Raw genomic sequence first — 27,734 nt, 5'->3', positions numbered from 1 at the left:
TGGGTTTCATTCTAATCCTGGAAAGCAGGGCTCTATGAATAAGGTCTATGCCAGGTGGTTTGCAATCAGGCACGATCCTGTAGCTCTAGAATGCTAAGATTCAGCAAAAAAAAAAAAAAAAAAAAGCACAGGAGGGTTTGGCAAGGCAGAAGAAATAAATGTTATTTATCCTACTAAAGCTCACCTGCAAATTTCTTTAATCTTGCATGTTTCATTTTTTCCTAACCTATACCTAAACTTCCTTAGCATACAGACCATGGCTTGATCATTTCTGTATTCTTCATAAATCCTACCATCGTATTAGTAGCAGTAGTGTGCAAAAAAGTCTTTATTCAATACCAAGGGACAAATAAGCATTGTTGAATTGCTAATTGCCTTAGAAGGCCACAGAATGCACATCTACTTGGATTTTATTCTACTGGGGCCAGCCTGGGGTCAATCTGGAGACGTGAAAAAAACAATATGACTTTGAAACTGCTGAGGACAACCAGACAGGTGAATTATAGGAAACCAGGAGAGAAAAAGCATAAATTAATCGGAAATGTATTTAAATGTGTTTTCTAAAATGCATGGTGCAGTTCATAACTGCCAACAAGCACCGTTTCATTATGCTGCACTTCATCCTGCTTTGCTCAAAATGCTGCAGAAATGAGATACGAAAAGAAATTCTTACTTGTGTATCACATAAGCCATTTCCATTGAGCTCTTGCAAATTCTAGAGATACGCTAGGGGAAAAATACAACTTTAATAAAATAATGGATCATATCTGAATTAAACATGATATTCAAAATGTTACACTTGGGGAGTTAACAGAAATGTTATATGCTGAGAGAGCAAGAGGAGACAATGTCCTATAACATCCCATACCCTCCATAATTAAATCTGAGAACATTAGAAATGGTGGTAACAATGAAAGGGATTACTTATGGAATAAAAATGGAAAACAGAAAGAGATTAGTGAAGATATTTTCCTCTAAAAATCTCAAAACTGTGCATCTTAGAGCAGAGGTAATAAAGATGGTTATTCCTAAGAAACAGATCCAAAGTGGCTCCATTCAATTCACAGCAGGAACCTCCAAAGTAGCAATTAATGCAACCACTGGTGTGGAATTGTTTTCCAAAAGCCATCTTGTTGGATGACTTTTTTTTTTTTTTTAATGGAAGCAGGGCTTAGAAGTCAAGATGAATTTGGATAAATTATTTACTGAAAATATCAAAGTGTTATTAATACCACCATTCAATATGAATACAATTGAAAATCCTTTTGGTGAAATGGAAGGAACCTGTCGGCAGCTGTTTAACTTAGACTCCAAGGGCAACACTCGAAACTCCTTGAGATCTGATCCTGGGACATAAATGTAGGGGCGCTCATCTCAATGGTGTGGAGAGCCACTAGGTGTCCTGTTAGAAGAAGGGAGACACTGGCAATCAGAAGATCTGGGTTCAAATCTCAAAGCACTGGCTTCCAACAATTAACACTGCGCAAGAAACTCTCCCAGCCTCACGCTGAATGGAGACTCAGAGACAAGGGAAATACTGTGGCACCGTGCTTCAGCACGCAGGCTCAGACCCAGGCTGCTTGGGTTTAAATCCTGGTTCCAGAACTCGCTAATTGTGCGTCTTTGTGCACCTTAATTGACCTTTCTGTGCTTAGCCCATCAGATCATTGGAGGGTTAGCTGAGTTAGAAAATGTATAATCTTAGAGTAGTGACTTGTGATAATAATAAGGGCTCAATAAGTGGTCCGTCTAGTCAAGGCTATGGTTTTTCCTGTGGTCATGTATGGATGTGAGAGTTGGACTGTGAAGAAAGCTGAACGCCAAAGAATTGCTGCTTTTGAACTGTGGTGTTGGAGAAGACTCTTGAGAGTCCCTTGGACTGCAAGGAGATCCAACCAGTCCATTCTGAAGGAGCTCAGCCCTGGGATTTCTTTGGAGGGAATGATACTAAGGCTGAAACTCCAGTACTTTGGCCGCCCCATGCGAAGAGTTGACTCACTGGAAAAGACTCTGATGCTGGGAGGGATTGGGGGCAGGAGAAGGGGATGACAGAGGATGAGATGGCTGGATGGCATCACTGACTCGATGGCTGTGAGTCTGAGTGAACTCCGGGAGTTGGTGATGGACAGGGAGGCCTGGCGTGCTGCGATTCATGGGGTCGCAAAGAGTAGGACATGACTGAGAGACTGAACTGAACTGAAGTGGTCATTAATGTTACTACTCTCATTTACAAAAGTAATGTTCTTTCAGGTTATGAAATTCAGTGTAACACTGCATGGAGCTCTTGCTTTCCTCTTCCGCCCCTCACCCCCAGACCTAAAATAGAGCTCTAAAGGGGATGTGATACAGTTACCAGCTGGGAGATGAGCTCCTTGGCTCATTCCGTACAAGTTCTTTCACTTCAGATGAGAAGTAACGTGCCTTGACTGACATTCACCAAACATAGAAAATCACTCTCAGAAAATTCAGTGTGTTTTGAGAGAGTAGAGGTGTGGGAAAGAAGGTGGTGGGGTGCTTTTTATAAGGATTTCCTAGGATTTATTCAAAAGAAAGAGAAACCATGAATTCCCTCATAGTCAGCATACTGACAGTTTTCACTTACGATGGTCTCTTCAGCAACTTCTCCTCCTCTGCCCCCGCTGCCTAATCAGCGGCAGAGATACAGTTTCCTGAGTCTATAAAACCGGGATGGGAGGGCAAGTCCATTCTGAAACCCAAGGGGGTAGTAGAGTAAATGGAGTCATTAATGCAAAAGTTATCAAAAGCTGCTTGGCATCCTTTTATAACAATGCGGAGTATTGAAATGAACAGAAGGAAGAAATAGATGCAGAGGGAAGGAGGGAAGAAGGAAGGAAAAGGAAGGAAAGAGAGAAGGAAGCAAGGGAGGAAGGGGAGGAGAGACAGGGAGGGAGGAAAGGAAATACCAAGGGTCCCACAGGACTAGACACCTTACACGCAATTTTTAATTGAATCAGAAAACCGTGCAAGGACGTTTATCGCTATTTTTAACATGTGAGAACACTCGTAATTAAAAAGATCTATTTATTTGCTTAAGGTCACCCAACCAGTAAGGTGTTGAGTCAAATTCAAACTTGACTCTGCGATCTTCCACTGCATCTTCTTCTTCTTAGATGTGCCAACAAGAGGATTCACAAAATGTATGAAGCAAAGAGGTCAGTAAAGATGACAAAGACCTTATCCAACGAGCTTAGAAAACAATGAAATTAGTCTTAAGTCAGAATGGTGTTCAGAGAAAACAAATATTTTTTTAATTTTCTTATGCTCTCCCAAGTATCACCCCCTCCAATTCTCCCACCTCCAATACCTTTTCCTCTCCCACAGTGCATCAGTATCCACCCTTCCCATGCTAATCACCAAAACTTTCCATGTGAAACGACAGTTTGATACCACTAGGGCCATGAACACTGTGGACACTGACCTCCTAACTTGGACAGTGCTCATTTCATCATACTTTGCTATAATCTTTGAGGAAAGGTCAGAAGCCCTCCTCAAGGTGGAAACTTTCTCCTGTAGAGAAACTTTCTCCCGTAGAGAACTGTAGAGTTGATGGTATGAAAAGCAAATCAAGCCTGTTTATAAATTAGAGTAACCTAGAGCAACAAGGAGGTGGTCAAAGGAAGAATAGTATTTGATGAGTTCTATTTTATATTCATATTTTAAATCTGCTGGCTGAATAGTTACCAAATTTGATAAAATATGTTGCTTTCTTGGTTAGACCACAGAACATGAAGACAAGCACAGTGATCCCCTAAAAGCAGTTCATTACTTCCCTTTAGCTTCTACATCATACCCTTTTTCTTACTATATTTCTAATTTTAACAACCCTTCCTAGCAGATACTGGCACTGTAGAAGCTTTATATTTATTAGAATTAAATTCTTTGGATTAAAAAGAGTACTAAACTGGTAGCATATGTCTCCCTTGCAATGACACTTTGGCCCTGGGCACAACAAAATGAACATCACCTTGTAAGACCCCCAACTAGGTCTTGTTCCTGTGGAGCTCAGACATTCAGCCATGGCTTATTAGTTTGCTGAGGCTGCCATCACAAAATGCCACAGACTGGGTGGCTGAAACAGCAGAACACACTTCCTCACACTTCTGGAGGACGAGAAGTCCAAGATCAAGGTTTTGGCAGGGTTTGATTTCTACTAAGAGCTCTTCCTGGACTTGCAGATGGCTCCTTTTTTGCTATATCCTCACAGGGTAGAGAGAGACACACACAGATCTCTTTCCTCTTGTAAAGCCACTAATCCTATTAGATTAAGACCTCACTAATTATCTCCTAAAAGCCTTATCTCCATTCTCCTAGATCACACTGGGGGTTAGGGCTTTAAAACAAGGATGAAAGTGAAAGTGGAGTCACTCAGTCATGTCTGACTCTTTGTGACCCCATGGACTGTAGCCTACCAGGCTCCTCTGTCCATGGGATTTTCCAGGCAATAGTCCTGGAGTGGATTGCCATCTCCTTCTCCAAAACAAGGATGAGGGACACACAATTCAGTCCACAACAAATGGGGCAAGGATACTCAACATAACTAGAATTTTCAGATTAAGAAAGTGCAAGAAATAAACATTCCACGCTCAGACATAAACCTGTAATCTTTCGGCATGTGGGACAAAGCAGCTGGAAAATGTTACAGTTTGACATCTCCTTGGTGGTGGTTGAAGAGAACTGGAATTCTGCAGCTACTGTTTGTTTCGCTTCCACGTTAGTGGCAAGGAGTGAGAAAGCAAGGGGCAGGAGCCTTCAGCCCCAGGGCTGTAAAAGTGTCTCCTATTCCCTTTTCTTTACAAGGCAGTAAAGAAAGAAAAGTCCCTGCGTATCTCTTACTTTGCTTCCACCTTGAAATTCGGCAGATTCTCCATTATAGTCTTCTTGTTAATGGTTAAAGACACTGTTGGCCTTTTGTGTACATTGATTTGACATTAATTTTATTAGTTTTGCTTTGCGCTGGCCATTGTGTTAGGTGCTGAGAGTACAAAGACGAACAAGATCAAATCCTTTAAAGACTCAACAGACTCTTAGAGCAAATCAGGATTAGAATTCAAAGAACATGAGAATTGGAAGGAATTTGGTCGCAGATGAAGAACTCAGGTCCAAAGAGATTATGAGACTTTAGCCAAGGTGGCACAGATGGTTGGGACAGGGCCAGTTAACATACAGGCCTACTGACCCCTAAGTAGGTCTTGTTCCTGTGCAGCTCAGACGTTCAGCCAGGGTTTATTTAGAGCTTACTATGTCCCAGGCACCCTGCAGGGGTGGGGAGGGGCCGAATTTCATGATTTAATAATTAACAATTTAATAATTTATTTGGGAAAATTTGATTATTTAAAATTAGTTAATACTACAAGGCATGGTTATTCCATTAACCCCATAAATATAATAGATATGCAAATAATGAAATGTGTACGTTATCTGATTATTAAGTTTATCTCTACAATGATCATCACTGCTAGATGGGAAAGCTTCCCTTACATCTTCATCACCCAGTATAATAAACACCACTGAATGATACCAGGTAGAGGAAGACCATTCTAAAGGTACATTGAGGGTAAGCAAATCAAAGTAAACAAAAGCAATCTGCAACTGAAATTATGTAAACCGGACGGATGGTTCCTGGAGAACCCTTGAAAAGAAATCCGGTCTTCTACCTAGCCACATAGTTACTCAAAAGAGATAAAGCACAGGTTGATGAGAAGACGGCCGTTGTGTTGGTCCAGTCTTTCTCCACATCACTGTCTCACTCAATCCAAGATTACTTTAAAAAGGACAGAGTCTGAGTGGTTAGGGTGACAGGCTCTGAATTCAGCCAGGTCAATTCACTGGTACCACTTCTTATGACCTTGGGCAAATTCTGTCACATGCTACACCTCAGTCTCTTCATCACCCATGTAAAATGGGTGCTAATAACAAGATTATCTTACAAGGTTGTAGTGAGGATTAAATGAGATGAGGGCATATCATAGTGCTTGAGTGAACTGCTCAATAAATAGGTACTGGCAAAATGGCACCCCACTCCAGTACTCTTGCCTGGAAAATCCCATGGATGGAGGAGCCTGGTAGGCTACAATCCATGGGGTCGCAAACAGTCGGACGTGACTGAACTACTTCACAACAATTTTGCAGTGGTTTTGTGGCCTGTTTTCTTCCTTTCCAGCCCACTCTGTCCCTCCTCCATCTTCACCATTTCTCTGATCCTGTCCTTTGCCTCTGTCTCCCTCCCTACTCTGCTTGCAGCTGTGCCTTGGACTTTTCCAAGGTGGGCATCCATTCTGGGACCTCGGAACAGGTGCTACTGTCCATTTTGCTGCTTGCTTCCCCTGCCAGGTGACAGGGGAGAACAGCAGGGCTGCATTTAGCATGGACAAACACCTGTCCTCTCTGTCACTACAGCCAGACAGACACTGGCGCTGAGTCATGCTGCTGCTCACGACCGATGAGCTCTCAGAAGCTCTGAGAGAGAGACCTGAGAGGACAATCTGTCCATCCCTCTCTCCAGGTCAGGCTACTCTTCAATCTGCCAGGAGGCAAAAATAGACACAGCAAGATTCTATCATTCACAGAGGACTGAAGAATCTTCAACATCAGGACATTTCTTCTTGCGCCTAAGCTCAATTTCAGATTCTGCATTTAAATTCACTTCTTATATCTTTCATAGGTAAAAATAAACTTGATATCTAGGTCATTGCAAATATATACATATATAGAGAGAGTATAATATACAGCATACAATATGCAGTATTCTTTGTATCCATACAGAGCACTGCTTACTAATTAAGAGACTAAGCTCCATGATTAGCCACCCAGTCTAATCCCAGCCACCTACTGGTGATGTGGTTTTGTTCTAAAAATTAATAAGAGTGATGCTCTCACTAGAACCTTGTATAAGCGCGGTTCTCAGTTCATAGAAAGAATTCAACAGTTAACTATTGTTGTTGTTTAGACATATAAATGCATAGTGAGAAGCCAGGAGGCTTCTTAAAGATTTCCGGTTTGCAACCTAAATGGCTCCAGTTTGACTGTGGCTTTTAATCAGTTTCTTCTATAACCTTATTTTTCATTTTCTATTTACTTTCCTAAATCCAGAACCATCTACATAATGCTGGTTGACTCCAGCCAGCACAGGAAAAAATGTATATTTTATAACTAACAGATTTCCCTATGCAGATTATTATTATGATTTGCAAAGAAATAAGTGATTTAATAGCAAGTATAACCTTTACACATTTTACTTATATTAAATCATTTAATCCTCAAAATAAACCCATTCATTATTCTTTCAGCATTGTCATACTTCATTGATTCTAAAAATAAACTATTTTCCCATATTTTAACATCTCTGAAAGCATTGAAATCTTGCGGTTGATATGTTATAATTGCATTGACAATCTTTTTCTTTGTTGTAGACAAAAAAAATGATATATACCTTGCAAATGAGAACAACCCACAGTCAATGAAATAGGATATGAGATATTCCATGCATTCTTTTAGGCCCCAGAGATATGGTGCAAAAGACTGCATAGTCCTTCATTTCAGAGAATCCACTTTCTAATGAGAAATAAGGACAATAACAATTAATATACAAGCGGCTGTAGGAACCGATGCAAGATTCATCTCAGGCTTGCAGGGGCCAAGGGAAGTTTCCTACTAATGATGAAGTCATCTAAGTGTAGAGTCAGGAGATGGCTAGTGGGTCACTAGTCAGTCAAAGAGGATAAGCAAAATCTGAGAAGCTAGGAAAAGCATGAGACACTCAGGAATTTGAATATAGTTCAGAATGCTGATTTAGAGCACGGGAAAAAGCAGAGGCTGTATCAGGATGGGCCAGGCAGACTTGGCAAGCAAATTGGAGGGTATCCTGAGACACTGGGGTTCTGCCGAAGCACAGGTGTTACTTCTATTTGGAAAAGAGCTGGTTTCAGGCTAAATAACAAAGAACGGGACTATAATTCCCTCTAATTCCTCACCTTAAACCCAGTGCTCGTTATTGCCCCACCAGCATCACCCAGGACAGTAGGCTGTTTTGTTGGCCATATTGACAGCAAATGCATTACTACATTTCCCTTTATTTGGGGTTCTGTTGAATTGATATGTTTGGATTAGATGGAGAGGAGGCTAGAACCAGTGAACTGGTTCTTAATGAATTCTCCAAGGTGAATATTGCCTGCTGTCAGAATATTCGTGCTCAGTTACACCACTCATAGGATATATTTCACTGCCAAGCTCATCCACAGTTGTGTCTATTAGATGATGGGTATTGATGCCAGTCTTTTCTAAATGCATCATGCATTTACTTTTCGTGGCATATGCTTGAAAGTAAAAATATAAAAATCAAAAGCAAAGCTATGCAGAAGTGAAAGTTCACAACTTAAAGTGTTTTACACTCTTTCTTGTATATGATTATGCCATCAGAAATTGCAGTTCAATTTATCTTAAAGCGGCCCTTTTAAAGTAATACAACTAGAGATAGACTAAATTAAGCAATTTAAGATGAAATGTGGCAAACAAGCTTACAAGACACTAATTTCTGAATTAATTACATGGAGAAAAAAAATGTGAATGAAGGTATTCTATTGCAGCCAGACAGTCTTGATTTCATATCACATTAAAAATCATTTCATTCATAGAATTTGTTGGTATGCACATACTGTCTTTTTAAAGAATAGCAAAGAGCCTTTTTTCTTTTTTAGAACAATGACAATGTGAATTAGCTAATATCTTTGACTTATTCTAAAAAGAGTGTATCTACAGTTGCCTAGCATTTAAGTGTGTGTGTGTGTGTGTGTGTGTGTGTGTGTTTGACAAAAGATATCTTTGGTTTTTACAGGATAAACAATGAATACACATGCCATTGTTTAGCTTACAATAATATAACAATTACTAGTAGTTAAAAGGAGTAATGGGTGCCTAGATAATAGCTTGAGACACTTATCTAAAGAGGACAAAGAGTGTAAAGTTTTAATAACAGGGCAGACCACTGTCTATGGAAGACAGCTTAGGCACAATCTTGTCTGAAATAAGGGGGTTGAGTTACAGGATCAGTAACTTTGATTCTGTGAGCCTCATGACTTATTAAGACAGGTGAATGATAGGTGGATGGAAGAGAGGGCTATGGACTCAAAGAGTCATTTTTAGAATAGCCTGGATAAACTCAGTTTCAAATCCTAGCACTATTAGGTCCCACAAACTCTATGACCTTGGGCAAACTACTCTTCTCTCTAGGACTCAAGAAAAATCATGTCTACCTTATAGAATTAAGTGAAACTCCACAGCCTAAAGCAGCTGCTGTATGATGTGTGTATAAAGAGGGACTCTTGTTAATACTGTTACTGCTGTGATTGCTATTACCATTATTACTACATTCCATGCTGCTGTTAATTCTGCTGGCATTAGATGAGGTAAAACGGTAGACCAGGCAACCAGGAATAAGGCACACTGCCTGTTTAGGGATGGCATTTAGGCTTGCACATTCCCAATTAGCTTTTCAATTAACCTCAGCCTTGAGGAATATACTTTCCAACCACACCTGAAAGCTAAAGTGGGCCTGATAGGCTATGATGGGTGTAGGTTTTTTTTTTTTTTTCCATTAGAAGAGGAGAAAATAAACTGTTACCTATTGCAAAAAGAAGCCCAAATTTATAGAAGGTACTGAAACAAAATCACAGGGGCTGCCTCTGATATAATTTATACCCCCAAATGCTAAAACCTGCTCTGAATCTATCAATAGTTCTTTCACATTTAAGTATACTGGTCATTTTCTACAGAAAACTCAATGATCATCTTGCTTTATACCTCTTCCTTCTTTTTATAATAAAGCATGACAACATACAGTCAGCAACATCTATTCCCCTTCCTGTTTGCAACTATATGATCTCTGCTGTTACAGTAATACATTATAGGAATTCATCCAGCTTGCAGTATCATTTGTTAACTGCTTTCTCAGCTGAAGTATATTACTGTAATCACTGGACAAAACCTTAATTCACATAGTTGGCTTTAAATAAGCCACATGATAAAATGAAGTCCCCAGAATAAACTATTCCCATTCACTAAGCACCAAGTGGGGGCCTTGTTGTTCATTGTTCAAGGCAGCACACCTTTTAATTTATTCCAGGAACTCTGTGAATATAAATTCCATGGGGAAAAAAAAATTGAGATGCTGTTTTCATGTTAGTTATTATCACTTAGTGTTCAGAATTAACTCCTCTAGCTCCCCTGACTAACAGAGGACATTAGAGTTAATTTTTCCTTTAGTCTTTATCACTCAAGGAGCAAAACCTCAGTTCTCTAATGCTGATTTTCCTACTTTCTGAGTAGGACAAAATATTATCTCTAAGATAAAGTATTAAAGCTCCTTAACCCCATACCTGGTTTCTTCTTGCTTGTTCTCAGAAATGAAATGGAGATACTGAAGGCCCCTTACTAGCTTCTTCCTACACTCAAGAAGCAGAAGCCTGTGTTAGAGCCTTTAATTTCTGTACACTGAATTTCATTGAGCTGGCATTCTCCACACTCAGGCCCAAGCCTGAAATAAGTGTCACTGGGAGATTCAGCTTTCCTGTGCATACCAATTCGGCATAAGGCATTATCTCCCAGTGGCTTTCAGAGCCATTCGTGGTCCCTGACAGACCCTTCATCCATACAACCTGTAATTTTCATAAGAAGGCACTTTTTCAAAACACTTGCTCCAATAAAAGAGTCACTTTCAAGTCTCTTTCCTAAAAGAGAAACAAAACAAAGCAAACCCCTCGAAACCCAATATATATGATGCTAGTACATGATAATCAGGCTTGTAATCATTTTACCTGTGATGCATGGGAAAAAAGGAATCAATTCTACTCCACCTTTGTCTCCCCATGCTACACTTCCAGCCCAAGTGCTACTTAATAAGTCGGTCAACAGTATACAATCCTCAGATCTGGACATTCTGAAAGGCTACAACGCTAAAATCAGAACTCGAAGGATTTTTTTCTCTTCTCACACTACAAACGGTCATATCTTGGCTTATCACTGAATTCTTGTTCATATTATCAACAATCCCACTCTGAAGGAACAGATAGCAAGTTGCAGTGAAGCAATCTTTGCAGCTGAGAGCAAGGGCTGTGCCACAGGCCAGGAAAACCACCTCTGGATCAATCTCAAGAGTAGATCTAAGTCAGAAAGGATGCTGGGCCAAAGATCACATCCTCAAAGTAATATGGAACAATCTTAGCTCCACAAAATATTGTCTTTGGAAGTTTCCCCATCACCAAATTGGATACTGATTTCTTAAACATTGACCATTTGGCCAGTGCCTCTGAAAGCCTGAGTCAAATTAGAGACGTAAGCTTGTTTTGCATCTGGGGACTTACAGGCCATGTTAATTTCTTAGAGAAAGATAACTCATGAGACAGATCTACATAGAGGTTCTCTAGAAACAACCAGTCATGCTGAATAAAAGAAATACAAAGCCATTCTCTAAGTGGACAGGACTATGTGATTATAAATAGAATTCTTGCTCATTGTAAACACTTTTGAAATGATGGCTTTGTTGATTTGAGAAGATAGCAAGCACCCCTGTGGAGTCTGGTCAATGTCAGGCAGAGTCCCAAATATGTGCTCCGATGACATACACTAGGATGCAAGAACTGGAGGGAGGCTCAGGGATTTATCATGCCCCTTGCAGAACCAACCATTATAGTCATAAAAATAATCCACTGGTAGCAACAAGTTTACTAGAGAGCTCCCTGAAGAAGCAAAGATTTCAGCTGCTTAATTGCTTTCACCCTGTGCCATTTAAAAGAATACCAAGTCTCTGTTGAGACACCATCAATTGACGGTTTCACCAAATATTTTGAATAGCTAATGACTCTACTGGACCACCACCAAACCCCTCTCCCCGCCCCCAGGAAGCCAGGCTCCAGGAGTTCCCCCTTTCTGTGAGCGGCATGGTCTACATGCCAGCGAGAGGCAGGTTCTCATCCCGAGCGGAAAAAAAAAAAAAAAACCAAAAACATAAAACTGCGTCTGTACTCAAGACCAGCAGTCCAGAGCAGGCAGTTGGCAAAGCCGAAAAGGTAATCTTCATCTCCAAGCATTCCCTACCTTTTCGGATTTCGCCTTCCTGGCGTTGTGCACGAACCTGCGACCCAGCTTCTTGGCATACCAGATAGAGGCGAACATAGCGCTGCCAACGGAAGGGATTCGCGGTGAAGCGGCTGCACAATCAACTTCCCAGCTCGGCTCGCAGATCTGGAGCGGGGGGAATCGGTCTGGAGCTGTCACTTGCAGGCTGTTGCTTTCTCAGTGCCTCTCATGCTGGCGAGCTGAGGCCGAGGGCGGGAGGAGGGAGGGAGGGGGCCGGGGGCAGGCAGTCCGGGCCGGCCAGTCCGCAGGTACCTTCACATCCCGCCTGCGGGAGGTCCGCGCGAGGGGGGCGGGCGGGCGCTGCCTTCCCCGCCGGCGCACACGCGCATCCAGGCGGCTGAGTATCCGTCTTGCAGTTCTTGGGCTCTTGTTCACCACCAAAGTCCACGCGTGGCAGGAGGAAGGGCAGCTGCAGTCCGGTCGCCCTGGGCTCCGGGCAGTGGCCCCCTCGCCTGGCTTCCCTCGGCCTCGACAGTGCGTGCTGGCGGCGGTGGCCGCGCAAAGACGCATCCACACCCAGCCCCGCAGGTAAAGCAGCCAATAATTGGAGCTGCCGGGCACGCGGGAGGGGGGAGACCACCACGGACGCGGCCCTGCGGGCACAAACAGGTGTCCCCCGGGGCCGGAGCCTGCCCCGAAGCCCCGAGAATAAAGGGCTGTTAGCGGGACTGGAAACAAAGCGACCTTCCTCTGCCCCCCTCCTCAAGTCCACTGGGGCCACGTAAAGCCCTATCCCTGCCTCCCAACCAGTCTTCTCCACAGCTTACAAGAAAAATACCAAAACCATTTTATTTCTTTGAGGTTGGCCCCAGGACAAACGGCGAGGTGAACAGGATGAGGCGTATTCCCTAAATGCCAGAGTGAAGGTCCTCAGCTTTTGAACTCTTTGGCTCCACCGCTGAAACCACCTGGGCTGCTTTTACAAGCCCAGGTTTTCTGCCTGAAGACTGAGTAAAGGGGAGGGGCTTAAATCTACCTTGACACTAAAACAGAACAGTTGACTCCTTTTTTCCTTTTAAAACCCCAGAGTTTTCTTGCAGTGATATCTATTGTTAAATGGGGGATTTAATACCACTTTTGAATAGGAAGATTTATGGCAAGTCTTAAACCAGGCTCCTCTGAGGAATTCTCTCCTTTAATTCTACCACCATGTGCTTCCAATTGCAATTATCTTGGTTGTTGTTTAGTTGCTTAGTCTTGTCCAACTCTTTTGCAACTTCATGGACTGTAGCCTGCCAGGCTCCACTGTCTGCGGGATTTCCCAGGCAGGAATACTGGAGTGGGTTGCCACATCCCTCTCCAGGATATCTTCCCAACCCAGGGATTGAACCTGCGTCTCCTGCATTGGCAGGGGGATCCTTTACCACTGAGCCACCAAGAAAGCCTTTTCAATTATTTTTCTAGGGTTAAATTATTTTACATAGGGTTTAGATTATTATGAGACATTTTAAAGGTAAAGTCAATTTTAAAAGACAAGTGTGTCTTCTGATGAGAGAGAATGGCTAAGACTTTGTCCATCTTACTAGAGGACAAAAATAAATTGTTCATCTCAGCAAGGAAAACCTTCTTTCCACTGATATACAAATGAGGCTCAGTCCAATAAATGTTTTCCAGCTGATCTAATAGACATGCCCTAGGAGCACCTGTTGACCAAGGACAATGTTGAAACACGAATAAATGGAAAAGAACTCCCTTCTCTCATGATAAGTCACTTGAGCTTTACCCCCAGAGGACTGGGTCTCCATTCAACTGTTTTATAAAGTACACTGAACATCCTTCTAAGCAATTGGAAATGGAACAAGAGAATGTAGGATCAGGACTCACGTCCATGTTAACTCACTACGGGAAACCTCGTGCTTAGAAGAATGCTGAGCACAATACATTCAGTATATGTTTATTGAATAAACAAATAATCTGGGTTCTAACCCTGGCTTTTTTTCTAAATTGTTTCCTTGTTTCCTCTGTGCTTGGATTTGCCTCATCTGTAAAATAAGAGAATTGGGCAAAACATTTTTCAGGCCCCCTTCCTGCCCTGTGCATCTGTAATTCTGATTCCGAGTCTGAGGGTCTTCACATGAGTATGGGGAACACTGACTGAAACCGCCCGCCCGGGGCCAGGCACCGTAGTGGGCTGTTGGCAGGAGCGATTTTACAAGAGGTCTTGGTAAGGTACATGGAACTAATAAGCCGTTACTAACCCAGAAAAGTTTGGGAAAGGTCAAAAGGAGACTCCATGTGTCCTCCCACCTCCCAGAATCTTTTTTGTTGGCCACCACCTCCCAGAATCTTTTTTGTTGGCCACCACCTCCCAGAATCCTTCTTGCTGGCCACCACCTCCCAGAATCCTTCTTGCTGGCCACCACCTCCCAGAATCCTTCTTGCTGGCCACCACCTCCCAGAATCCTTCTTGCTGGCATCCATCTTGGTTGAGCAACATGTGCACCATCCAGAAGGACCCTGAGTCAGAATGATTGACCAGACACAACCTGTAAACTAATCCCATCACCATAAAACCCAAGACTGCGAGCCACATGGCACAGCAGTCCTCCTAGGTTCCCTGACCCTCCTCCTCTCCATGCAGGCGCCCCTTCTCAATAAAGTCTCTTGCTTTGTCAGCATGCGTGTCCACGTGTTAGACGAGAGCCCCTTTTGGGCCCTGGAAGGGGTCCCTCTGCCTGCAATGAAAAAGAACTGTCTTGCGCTCACCAGAGGCATAGGCTCTGGTAAAATGACTCGGCCTGGACTCTTCCACCTTTTTCACCATGCCTAACCGCCACCTGGGGTTTGGTTTTGCCATAAGCTGTTACCATTCGTCTGTGTTCTTCCTACAAACTCTACTTTCCTTTCATTTCCTTTTGACGCTCTTAGACAACCCCTGTGCAAAATTCACCACATCACACCTTGTACTCTTTGGGAAAAAAAGTGCCACAGAAATCCAACAAATAAATGATAACTCCTGCTTAGCTTTCAAAGAGTTACTCAACAGGACCACAATTTACCCCAATATTGCTGCGATGTTAGAGGTATTCATTATTCCTGCATACAAGTCTGTCTAAGCTGTGTAGTTAAAAGACTATTCAGTTAACAGAATAAAGTCGATAAAAAGAGGAGGGAGGAAATTGTCCCTAAATTAATGAGTAGAAACTTCTGTTTCTAACATTTTAAGATGGAATTTGACAATAAAGAGGTGAGAAAAAAAAACATTGAGCTTTCAAATCACTGATATCATAGGGGAAATCAAAGAATGTTAATTTACTCTGATGGGATGCCAATCATAAAATAATTTTTATACTTTCTTCATAAGTTAAGATTTTCTAAGTCACTAAAATTGGGTCTTGGTGAGATCTTTAATGCTTGATCATTTTGTTGGTTAGTTTTGCTTTTAAGTTCTTGTTGTTTAGTCGTTAAGTTGTGTCCAGCACTTTTGTGACCCTGTGCCAGGCTCCTCTGTCCTTGGGATTTCCCAGGCAAGAATACTTGGAGTGGGCTGCCATTTCCTTCTCCAGGGGATCTTCCCAACCCAGGGATAAAACCCATGTCTCCAGCACTGCAGGAAGATTCTTTACCACTGAGCCACCAGGGAAGCCCTTTGCTTTTATATTGAACATTTAATGACCTTTTGCACATACCTGACCTAGAAGCTTTATCAACTTTTATAGGATGGAGCTCTTAAGAAAGTAAATTGGGCCTACCAGCTAAGATTTAACTTTAAAAATAATAATAACTATTGTTCCTTAAATAGGCATTCAGAGATAGAAGGCAGTGTGAAATAGGTCATTTGTAGTCAGGGGCCACAGTCACGTTAGACAAATGCTTAACAATGTAAGTATTCACAATATATTTTTTGAATATGTCTGTAGCAAAGTAAGAGAATCCACAAACTTGAAAAGTCTAGAAGAGGCATTAGAAGCATATCTACAATTTTCAGTGGTAAAAGATGGTTTCATGTCGATGGAATGAAGCCATTGCCAGAGTTATACAATCATCTTCCCTGGGCTCTCACTGAGCAGGTGTGCCTGCTACAAAGAAGGTGGCAGCTGCCCAAATAAATCTTAATAGTCTCTAACCATTGTTCTGCTGACTGAGACAAATAACTTGCAGCTCTTCTGTGTATGGAAAACAAGTTTTTCAGATGCTTTCCATCTGTATATCATCAGAACTTTTCCTTTATAATTTCATTTTTAATACCTCTCATATGACAGAAACCTACCAGTGCAGCTGAGTTTGAGATGCAACATTAATCCTTTTAAGCAGCTTTTGGTTCATGCCTCAACACACGCACTGTGTGAGTCTCCTTTGAATTCTCAAGGCAAACGCAATATTTAAATCAAGCCATTAAGATTATACAACAACATGTTCTGCCTAGTACACACGTGATTTTCTTTTAAAAGTCATCTAAATATATCCTAGATAATTATAAAAGCAGAAAGTATTAAGCCCTAGGAACTAATATCTGGTAGCTTGAAAAGCTATATAGGTTAGGTGTATGGTATATACTAAAGAAAATACATGTTTGAAACATAAAAAGTTTATGTATAAAACCAATAAACATTTAAATATTTGTTTGTATATATGATATATATTCTTGATAGCCCTTAATATCCTTTATTAGTCTATTATCAAACAGCAGGTGTCAAGAACATGTTACATAGAATTTATGACTAAAAGAAGATAAACATAATATTTAACTTAATTTGCAGGGATGTCAAAATGTTGATGTTAGCTACTTCTATAGATGGTAGTGAATAGCGAGGATAAAAACAGTTACAGTTTGGTCTGTTGTATAACATTCGTATCTTCTACCATGAGAATATATCCATGTTATTACTTATATGATTAAAAAGGTAAGCAATAGTTATTCACAAAAATGGAACTGAATAAGATAAAAGCCCTCCGCTCAAGGAGTCATATAGAGTTGGGGACATAGATGTATAAAAGAATAAATTTCAATGCAAAATGGCATAACAACAGATGTGTGAAAAATAATGTGGGAGTTCAGAAAGAAAATTACTGCTTTTTGGTTTGTATATAAGCCCAGTAATGAATGTCAGCTAGAAAAGTGCAATAATTAGTGTCAATGTACATATAAAGCAAAGGAATAGCTCACTCTTTCAGCACGTTTTATCTGTATGGATCGCAGGGGAAATGGTCACTCTAGTTTGTATATAAACATAACAACCACTGGCCCAGTTGCAATTAGTTGTATTTCTGTCTCAAAGAATCAACCACTCATGGATATGTGTGAAAAAATGTTTGAGCCACTACAAAGAATAAGCCCGCTAACTCTAATTATAATAGGCTAAGCCTACTTCTTTGATTCTGTTCTCAAAATCATCAAAATCATTCTTTGGTGTTTGAATATCTCACCTTCCTTTCCTTTAAATGTTTAATCATTATATATTTAGGCACCCAGAGACATAAGGTAGTTTGACACACATGTACATACCACCTATATTTAATAAATGTTAACATACTGCCATATTTGATTCATTCATTTTAAACAAGTAAAATCTTCATAATATAATCAAAATCTCCCACCTCAATCCACTCTACCTCAACTTCATCCCAAAATAATGCTCAAGAAACATTTTTCTACTTTATTTAAATTTAAACACATGCAATTTTAAAAGAGTAGATACCTCAAAATGTAATTGATAGTAGGAACAGAACTATCGTATGACTCAACCATCCCATTACTGGCCGTATACCCTGAGAAAACCGTAGCTGAAAGAGATGCGTGTTCACTGTGGCACTATCTACAACAGCTCGGATGCAGAAGCAACCTAGGTGTCTATTGACAGATGAATGGACAAAGAAGTTGTGGTGCATATAATGAAATGTTACTCAGCCATGAAAAAATGCATTTGAGTCCATTCTAATGAGGTGGATGAACCTGGAGCCTGTTTTACAGAGTGAAGTAAGTCAGAAACAGAAAAACAAATATTTTATATTACTGCACATGTATGGAATCTAGAGGAGAAGGCAATGGCAACCCACTCCAGTACTCTTGCCTGGAAAATCCCATGGACAGAGAGGAGCCTAGTAGGCTGCAGTCCATGGGGTCATGAAGAGTCGAACATGACTGAGCGACTTCACTTTCACTTTCCACTTTCATGCATTGAAGAAGGACATGGCAACCCACTCCAGTGTTCTTGCCTGGAGAATCCCAGGGATGGGGGGGCCTGGTGGGCTGCCGTCTCTGGGGTCTCACAGAGTCAGACACGACTGAAGCGACTTAGCAGCAGCAGCAGCATGGAATCTAGAAAGATGGCATTGACGAACCTAGTTGCAGGGCAGCAATGGAGATGCAGACACAGAGAACAGACTTGTAGATACAGTGAGGTTAGGAGAGGATGGGGCAGATTGAAAGAGTGCCAAGGTGACATATATATTACCACATGTAAAATAGATAGCCAGTGGGAATTTGCTGTAGGACACAGGGGCCTCCCCCCAGTGCTCTGTGACAGCCTAGAGGGGTGAGATGGGGTAGGAGATAGAAGGGACGATCAAGAGGAAGAGGACAGATGTATACCAATGGCTGATTCCTGTGGATGTATGACAGAAGCCAGCACAATCTTATAAAACAGTTGTCCTCCAATTAAAAATATATTAAAAATACAATTGATGGACAATAGGATGTGTACAATTTGAAGTTTTATTACAAATTTCTTCTAAATTGACATTATTAGTAGTTTAGATGAGTTCTTTATTCTAGATGACCCATTAGAATCAGCTATTAATATGTTAAACAGTATACAATGTTTCTCCTTGTAGTTTTTTAAAAAATAATTTTATTTATTTATCTACTTTTATTCACTGCTTGGGGTGGGGGGTGCTTTTCTCCAGCTTCAGCTAGCAAGGGTTACTCTTAGCTGCAATGCATCAGCTTCTCATTGAAGTGAGCTCTCTTCTTGTGGAGCATGGGGTCTACGGTTTACAGGATCAGCAGTCATGTTTCAATAGTCGTGGTACACAGGCTTAGCTGCTCCACAGCGTGTGGGATCTTCCAGGACCAGTGATTGAACTTGTGTCTCCTGCACTGCCAAGCAGATTCTTAACCACGGAACCACGAGGGAAGCCCTACCTGTAGTTTTGATGTGCATTTTCTTAATTACTGGTGAGGTCTAGCATTTTTTTTCCATATATTTACGTCTATTTGAACTTCCTTCTATTCATAGTGTTTGCTCATTTTAAAATTAGGTTATCCCTTACTGATTTTTAGAAGTATTTTATGTTTTCTGGACACTAATTCTTTGTTTGTTACATGTACTGAAAATCTCTGGTCCAACACTCTGACTTGTCTTTTAATCCCATTTGTTTCATCATGCACATTCTTATGTACTCAAATTCATCAGTGTTTACCTTTATGTGTGTACATTTGGTATCTGAATTTTTTCCCTATACAAGTTTATAAGTTTATCATTTTATATTTTCTATTAAGTCTTCATTTTTTAAAAGGAAATTATGGTGTAACATGGAAACCTGTTTGTCCTGCCCCCATATGTATGGCCAGTTGTCTAGATGTATGTAGGTATGTAGGTATGTATGTATGTAGGTATGTACAAGGGCTTCCCTGTGGCTCAGTTGGTAAAGAATTCGCCTGCAAGGCAGGAGACTGATTGTAATGCTAGAGATCAGGGTTTGACCCCTGGGTTGGGAAGATCCCCTGGAGAAGGAAATGGAAACCCACTCCAGTATTCTTGCATGCAAAATCCCATGGACAGAGGAGCCTGGAGGACTACAGTCCACGAGGTTGCAAGAGTCAGGCACGACTAAGCACTAAACCACCGTCATGTAAGTACATATTTATGCTCATATATGGAAATGTTATTCCTTTTCCTCACTGACTTGTAAAACTCCTGAGTTATATGTCTAGATCATACAAGTGTGCATTTAATTATTTCTGGGTTCTTTTTTTTAATCTATTTTAATTTACCCATGCTAATACCACATTATCTTGATTATTGTGCTTTATAATAAATATTGAAAGAGAAAATGCCAATTATCCTTTTCATTTGACCTAACTTTTCAAATTAATGTTTGTAAAGTTGCACAATTGGTGATTTTAATATTATACCCAATATTCCATGTTATTATTTGATAGTATTTTAATTTTATTTTGTTGCAGTAGTACTATTTCTGACAGAACATGTCACTATTATCACCAGTATTTATTAGTTTATAATTAATAGTCAAAATAACTCCCAGGTTTATTAATCTATGTTCTCATCATGATTGTTAGCATCCTAGCTCTCTGAGTTTTACTTTTTACTGTTGTACATATTTTAACAGCTATTTCTGCAAAAATCTGTGATGGTTAACCATGTTCAATCTTTTCATATTTTTCCTGAACTGTCTACATTCACCTTAGAGTTTGAAGGATAGCATAGGTAAATAAAGATTTCTAGATTGACAATGATTTTCCCTCAGTATTTTGAAGACATTATCACATACCTTCTTCTGGTGTCTATTTTTTATGATAAGATGTCTGCTGTCAATCCAATTGCTCTATTTTAAGACTATATCTCTCTTCTATGATTTGTTTGAAGACTTTTCGTCTTTTTGAGCTGTAGCTTCAATACAATATTTTTCTAAAATTCTGCCTGGAATTCATTATGTTTCTTGAACCCAATTAATTATAAGAAAAATCAGTCATTATTTCCTCTAACATGTCTTCGCCTTCATTCTCTCTGTTCTCTCCTCCTAAAATCCTGTTATATTTTTCCTGAACCTTTTCATATAACCCATTCTACTGCTTCATATATTTCCTGTTACTCTTCTCCTTCCTTCTTTGTGCCACTTCCAGGGTTATAGTCTCAGATCTCATTATTTTTATCTAAAGTGGAAATCTATTGTTTTACCTATCTACAAAGTGTTTATTTTTAATGAATTATTACACATATATTTACATTTCTAGGCATTCTAAATATTTCTTTTTCAAGCCCTCCCAGTCTCTAGTTTCTGCATGTCACTGTACAGTTTTATTCTAAGATCTTCTTCAGCAAGCTTGTACTTCCTGTGGGAGCCCCAGGGCCCTTTGATTGTGTAATTGTTGCTACAGAATAATTTTGCACATTCTTCTGCTAGGTGCCCAGAGATTTCACTAGCTTAGGAGCAGTTTCATGTTTAATATATTTGGCTTAGTGTTATTCTGTCCACATAAAAGGGTTAAATTCACCACCACCACCACCCCCCCCACACACACACCTTTTCTATTCGTAATAGAATTATTGCATCCCTGAGCTAATGTATGAAGTTTTTAGAAGTCCTCTCATTAAATGAGAACTCTTTTAAGTTTTCAATTTTACATGGGGCTCTCAGTTTCATTTTTCTTCCTTTGATGATCCTAAGTCATCTCTCTTGACCTGCATGGGCATCTAATCCCCACACTCTTACCCCAAGAGGACCCACTGAGTTCCATATACCCCTTGGGACATCACAGTCAGCTCAAGAAATCACTGCTCTGCCCATCATTTCATACAGAATCAAACTGGCTTGGCTCTTACTTAACACTCCCCCACTACCCCCAAATAAAACATGGAGAACTTAACAGGCCTACATATGAGGTTTTAGTGTTTAATAAGCATATCTGACAGCAGTATGTATAAGATTTATTATAGAATGTTTCATGCAAGAGATTTCCAGGAAGTCACCTAATTAAAATGCTATTTAAAAGTCATTCTCATATGATAATTAATTAGCTAAAGTCAGTTGTGAGATAGACAACCACCATCGCATTTGTCACCTTGCCAAGTGATGGTGATTCTATAAAATTGGGGTAATAATGGAAACTATGCCATTGTGTTGTTAAAAAGGCTCAAATGAGATAATACAAGTAAACTGGTTAGAGCACTACTTGGCACACAGTATGGGTGCAATAAAAATGTTGTTTTTATTGTTTATTATGAATAAAATGTTGTCTTTATTCCCTCTAATCTTCAGGGAAGCCCCCCCACAAAATAAGAAAAGAAACCATGATAGTCTAGACAGAGAACACATGCTTAGTATTATGAAGCAGAGAATGTTTTGTCTTTTTTTAAAACTTTTTTATGACTGCATTCAACCATCCTCATTGTTAAGAAGTCTACCTTCTTAAGTTCTTTCCTCATTTTCTTATTCCATTAGTGCAGAAAACATGTCAGTTTTCAAACCCTTGTAAAAATCTTTCATAAACTTAAAGACCTTCCATTTCACAAGTGTCTCTTTTCTGAGCCAAATGAATATTTTCTGAAGCTTTCTAAATAGTTTTTTTGGAGAGTCTTCTCAGAACCTCCTTTCATTTTACATGTTTTTCATAAAAATAAAAACTCACATGGATCCTGGATTTATATAGTAGTTCTAAATCCCCATGTTGTGATTTGCCCACATGCTTACAATTACATTTTGCTACAACTGGAGATATAGATCAATATGGCAATAACTATCAAAGGAATCGATAACTGAATGGATATAAGTGAGGAGCAAAGTAACAAAACGTCAAGAAAGCAGCCAAGAAAGAATGGGTACCAAATAGAACATTCAAGAATTATGACTTATGAATACAAAAATCAATTAAAAAGCAGGACCAAAGTCAGCTTTTTTGATAAAGCTACATAATGCTAAAACATGGGTAGAGTAATTTCATAACGGAGAATTCAATTCAGTTCCTTGAAATGTATATGCCTTGCCAAAGTTTGCCACAGAAACATTTTAAACACCACCCATCTAATCAGAGCACTCTGGGAACTTTCTTATCAACTATGATTCGGTTATATAGTCCAGTATTCTAGCTATCTCAACAGCAGGAATTTTCTCATCTGTGGAAGTGGGGTGCTAATTTGAGAGTCAGTGCTTTTAGTTTTATTTTCATTTTTACCAATTTGTTTTACCTCTGGATATAGTACTATGTAATTAATTTCCAAAGTCACCTTAAACTCAAATAATCTGTTCAGTTCAGTTCAGTCACTCAGTCGTGTGAGACTCTTTGCGACCCCATGGACCGCAGCACTCCAGGCCTCCCTGGCCATCACCAACTCCCAGAGTTTACCCAAACTCATGTCCATTGAGTCGGTGATGTCATTTTAGTCCATGATAAAAAGACCCAAAAATTGATCTGTAAGAAAATGGTCTTTTTTTTTCTTTTAGACATAAAGAAATATCTTTCTTTCTTTTTTATATTATTATTATTTATTGGAGTGTAATTGCTTTATAATGCTGTATTAGTTTCTGCCATACAACAAGTGAATCAGCTGTATGTATACATATATCCCCTACTTTGGGGGGCTCCCTCCCATCCCTGCCCCTCTAGGTCATCACAGAGCACCAAGATGAGAATGCTCTTTTAAGTTCAATGACTATTTTTGATGAAGTTATCCTCTTGCCGTATCGTCTTCAGGGTATTTTCCGTTTCCCAGACACATTCTATGTAACTGTATCTTTGTACGTGCTGTTTCCTCTGCCTGCAGTCCTAACTCTCCACCTCATTTCCTGCTCCTTTTGGTCATTCTACATACGACAAATCTTTACACATTTTTTGAGCCTTGGCTCAACAATTTTCTGTGAAACTTTTCCTGATCTCTCAAGAAGAGCCAATTCGTACTCATGCACCAAAACTAACACTTCCTGTTGCACTGTACACGCGTCAGGTTTGGCTCTTATGACATCCATTTGTGATTACACTGAACTTAAATATTTTCCCCTAAATGACTGAATAATTCAAGGAAATCCCTTATTTATCTTTGTATCCTCAGAGATCTACATAGCCCTTTGCACATGGCAGGCACTCAATAAACATATTTGAATAATTTAATCGTTACTTGCTGAATGAATGAACAAATGAATGAGCATATCACTTAAATTGCTTCATACTCCTGGGAGAAGAAAGAAGGGCACTATAGAGACCCACATTAAGCATTTATTATTACCTTTTATTTGCATTTTTACCTCACATTCATCTTCATACATTAAGAGATTAATCAGTCACCGTTAGAAGGGTTCAAAGTACTTTGAAAAATCACATTTCAAAAGAGAAATCAATGAGACTTGTTGATTTGTGGCCTACCAACTGTCCTTTTTTTCGTTTTGTAATTCCACCCCTTCTACAGGTAGACACACACGATCTTTTACAAAATTTAATATAGAAAACCATATTCATAAACAAATAACTCCTTTCACTTCCTTAAAAAAGGAGACCCACGAATGAAAACACACAATCTATTCCTGTTCCATCTTGCCTCCCACATAAAACAGAAACAGCAGCTGCTGAAATCCTCAGTGCAAATGTCAAATGCAGATAGTGTTACTGAAAATATTCCTGATATTAATTGTAACCTCTCTCCAGCTTAGAGAATATAAAGGAGACCAGCTTGCTAGGTGCTTCCTCTATGTCAGCTGATTTACTTAAGCATCGTTACATGAAATTATAAAGTATTCCATCCTAAAGGTATATGAACTATTTTGCCCACAAAAGTACCTAACATGCCTGACCTCAGTATTTATTTAAACTATCCATTTTTATATATTCACGTACTACTTCTATTGTTGTTTACTAAAGTTATTTTAAAATTTAATTTGACTCATCTTTTACTTAAATAAATTTATTTTAAATAAGCTTATCATCAGAATGAACAAAAGTAAGACTCATTCTCTATAAGTGATCAGTAACATAAACAATACATGATTATTAATAAGATTAAACTGTAAAATAAAAACCAGAAGAAATTTATAAAGTCTAGTTTGGTTTATATACTAGATCTAATTTTTCTTGTCTAATTTAAATTAAAATATTTTAAAAATGTTTGCCATGACATCTTAAGTAAACCACACTTGAGGAAATATTCTCACCTCATCTGATCATCATAAGATATCTCTGAGTCAGATAATATTATCTTCCTTTTAAATATTAGAAAATGACATTTTAAAGAAATCAGGTAACTTAATCATAGTTATCCCTTCCCTTAATTCTTGATTCTCAAAACTTTTCTAGTCATAAGAAAGAGTGTAACAGTACAAAAAATATCATGCAGTAGCTTGGGATAAAATAGAAATAAATAAAGAAGAGGGGATTGCTATGAGTTCAGATAACATTTATTAGCCCATGTTCTGAAATGGAGGAGACAAACATTCAATGAAAGAAAAATTTGAGTTGACACTTAGAAAACAGATCAAAACCAAAGTACATTTATTACTTGAAACAGCAAGAGTAAAAGCAAAAATTTTGGAAAACATGAGATGTGTTTGAGGAATAGTGGGGAATGAAGAAGAAAAGGCTATAGCCATACTGTAATTAGACAATGCCAATAAACCCTTAATTGTGATAAAAGGGTCAGAGTTGGAGAGTCAGGAGAAAAGCAGAGGCAACAGAGGTAATCCCGGTCTTAGGGGGATGATGGTAGGAACAAGGCAAGAAACGATATAAGAAACATTCTTATTTAACACCCTAGAAAAGCCTTGGATCCCTGATGCACTCTCATAACACAATACATGCTATCTAGTCACTCTGCTGCTGCTGCTGCTAAGTCGCTTCAGTCGTGTCCGACTCCGTGCGACCCCATAGACGGCAGCCCACCAGGCTCCCCCGTCCCTGGGATTCTCCAGGCAAGAACACTGGAGTGGGCTGCCATTTCCTTCTCCAATGCATGAAAGTGAAAAGTGAGTCGTGTCCGACTCTCAGCAACCCCACGGACTGTAGCCCACCAGGCTCCTCTGTCCATGGGATTTTCCAGGCAAGAGTACTGGAGTGGGTTGCCATTTCCTTCTCCAAAGACAACACATAACTTTCCACTACAGTTGTCACATTGACGATGATATGTATATTCCTCTTCTTTCCTTGGGGAACATTCCTGAAAAAGTAGGGGCCATGCTTGTGTTTCACCATTGTATCCCCATGTCTAACAAAGTGCCTGGAACATAGCAAGTGCTGTAAAACAATTTGCTAAAGGCTTGAATGGAAAAGGAATAACGGAGGAGACAGAATCTGTAAAAATGTGACAGATGCTTTAAAGGCTGAGTAATTGAAGTCACAAGTAGTTAAAGATTTGAGCCCAGGGAACTCAGAGATAACTTCTAAGACAAAGAAAGCGTTTGCTTTAGCTTGACTCCTTCTTTCACTATGCTTTCTATTTCTCCCCTTATCTCATTATAATTTTAAGTATTCTTTATAGTCTCATGAAATTTTAACTAAATGATTTCTCAAAGATTTAACATAATTTATTGATTATTCCTCATGGTAAATAGAGTCCATGTGAGGGTTCTAAATTTTCTTTGTAAGCTCCTCTAAAGCAAAGGATTTTTTTTTTAAAGGAAGTATTATTGATATTTTCTACTTCAGTGTATTCTAGGAGGTTTAACCTCTACCTTGGGGATTTCTATATCCATATAAAAAGTGAAAGGCATAACAATGTCTTTAAATTTTTAGATATGTTGAAGTTGTGATGACTCTGGATAAAAAGGGTATATGTGTTAAGTAAGCAATGTAGTGAAAAAATAAAAATAAAAACCTTCTTCCATTTATTCATTATTTCAACACTTTTGAGTCTTACTATGCATCCACTCTATTTCTCAGCAATGGGAATATGATAACCAAACAGACAACAATTCCTACCTCATGGAGCTTATATTTCAGTGTGGGGAGGAGATAATAGAATGATAAACAGCAATACGTATCATCTGTTAAATATTGATCTATGCTAAAGAAAAAGTAGAACAGATAAATGGAATAAAAAGTGTTGGAGTAATGAAATTATCTGATGGACTGGTTGAGGTAAACCTCCTGAAAACAGTCACTCCTGAATAAAGATTTTAAGGAAATGAGAATAAGCCAGCATGAGAAGTGAACATTCTACGTGAAAGACTATGGCTAGCTTTGATGAGAATATGAAGGCTAAGGTGGCTGAAGCAGAGTGAGAACAAAGCTAGTATAAAATAAGATCAGAAAGTAGAGAGGTAAGCGAAGGGAGAGTGGAAAGGAGAATTTGCAAGCCTCATAAGCTATTGTGGGCACGTTGGCTTTTGCTCTGAATGAGGTTGGAAGCAATTTCAGAGTAGTGGCATGCTTTGACTAATGTTTTAATAAGATCATTCTTGCTGCTGTCTTGAAAGTTTTGACTGTAGGGGGTCAAAGCTGGAAGCAGAGATAATAATTAAGAAATTATTGCAATTATTAAGTTCAAAGGTAACGGTAACTTAGAAAAAACTAATGCACATGGAAAAAAAAACAAACAACAGTGGCTGGGTTCTGAATATATTTTTAAGAGATTGGATGTGGGTCTGAGAGAAAGAGGGGTGGTAGAATGACTGTAGATCCACTGACATGAACAGCTAGAAGGCTACATGTACCACTGGCTGAAACAGAGGTTGTAATAGAGCAGGTTTCTTGAGAAACATAAGAAGTTTGGTTCTGGACATGTTAACTCTGAAATATCTTAGACATCTGGGTGGAGACATCAAGTGAGCCAGGGAATATACAAGTCTAGCATTTCAAACAAGATATTGGCATATAACTGGTATTTAAAGACAAGATCACTGGCTGAGTTAGTGAAAACACTCAAAACCAAGTCCTTGAGCATTTCAACATTTACAGTCATCTATGTAATATATAATTTCCT

At 39.5% G+C, this 27,734-nt stretch overlaps 1 protein-coding gene across 4 annotated transcripts in view; it reads right to left on the bottom strand.

The window, feature by feature from the left end:
- Positions 1 to 27,734, bottom strand: part of DLG2 (discs large MAGUK scaffold protein 2) — a 2,361,423-nt gene that overhangs the window by 1,099,146 nt on the left and 1,234,543 nt on the right. For 3 of the 4 annotated variants that reach the window (XM_069564810.1, XM_069564812.1, XM_069564813.1), the window contains exon 1: positions 12,109 to 12,626. The exons of the other annotated variant lie outside the window; for it this stretch is intronic. In XM_069564810.1, the coding sequence (XP_069420911.1) occupies positions 12,109 to 12,186 (78 nt within the window). In that variant the 5' untranslated portion in view covers positions 12,187 to 12,626. Of the gene's footprint in view, positions 1 to 12,108; positions 12,627 to 27,734 lie in introns of those variants that run through there. 4 annotated transcript variants of the gene reach the window in all.

Source organism: Ovis canadensis, chromosome 21, assembly GCF_042477335.2.
Source record: "Ovis canadensis isolate MfBH-ARS-UI-01 breed Bighorn chromosome 21, ARS-UI_OviCan_v2, whole genome shotgun sequence".
Classification (NCBI taxonomy): Eukaryota; Metazoa; Chordata; class Mammalia; order Artiodactyla; family Bovidae; genus Ovis; species Ovis canadensis.
The sequence above is the reverse complement of the archived record's forward strand: the minus strand, read 5'-3'. Positions and strand labels throughout refer to the sequence as shown.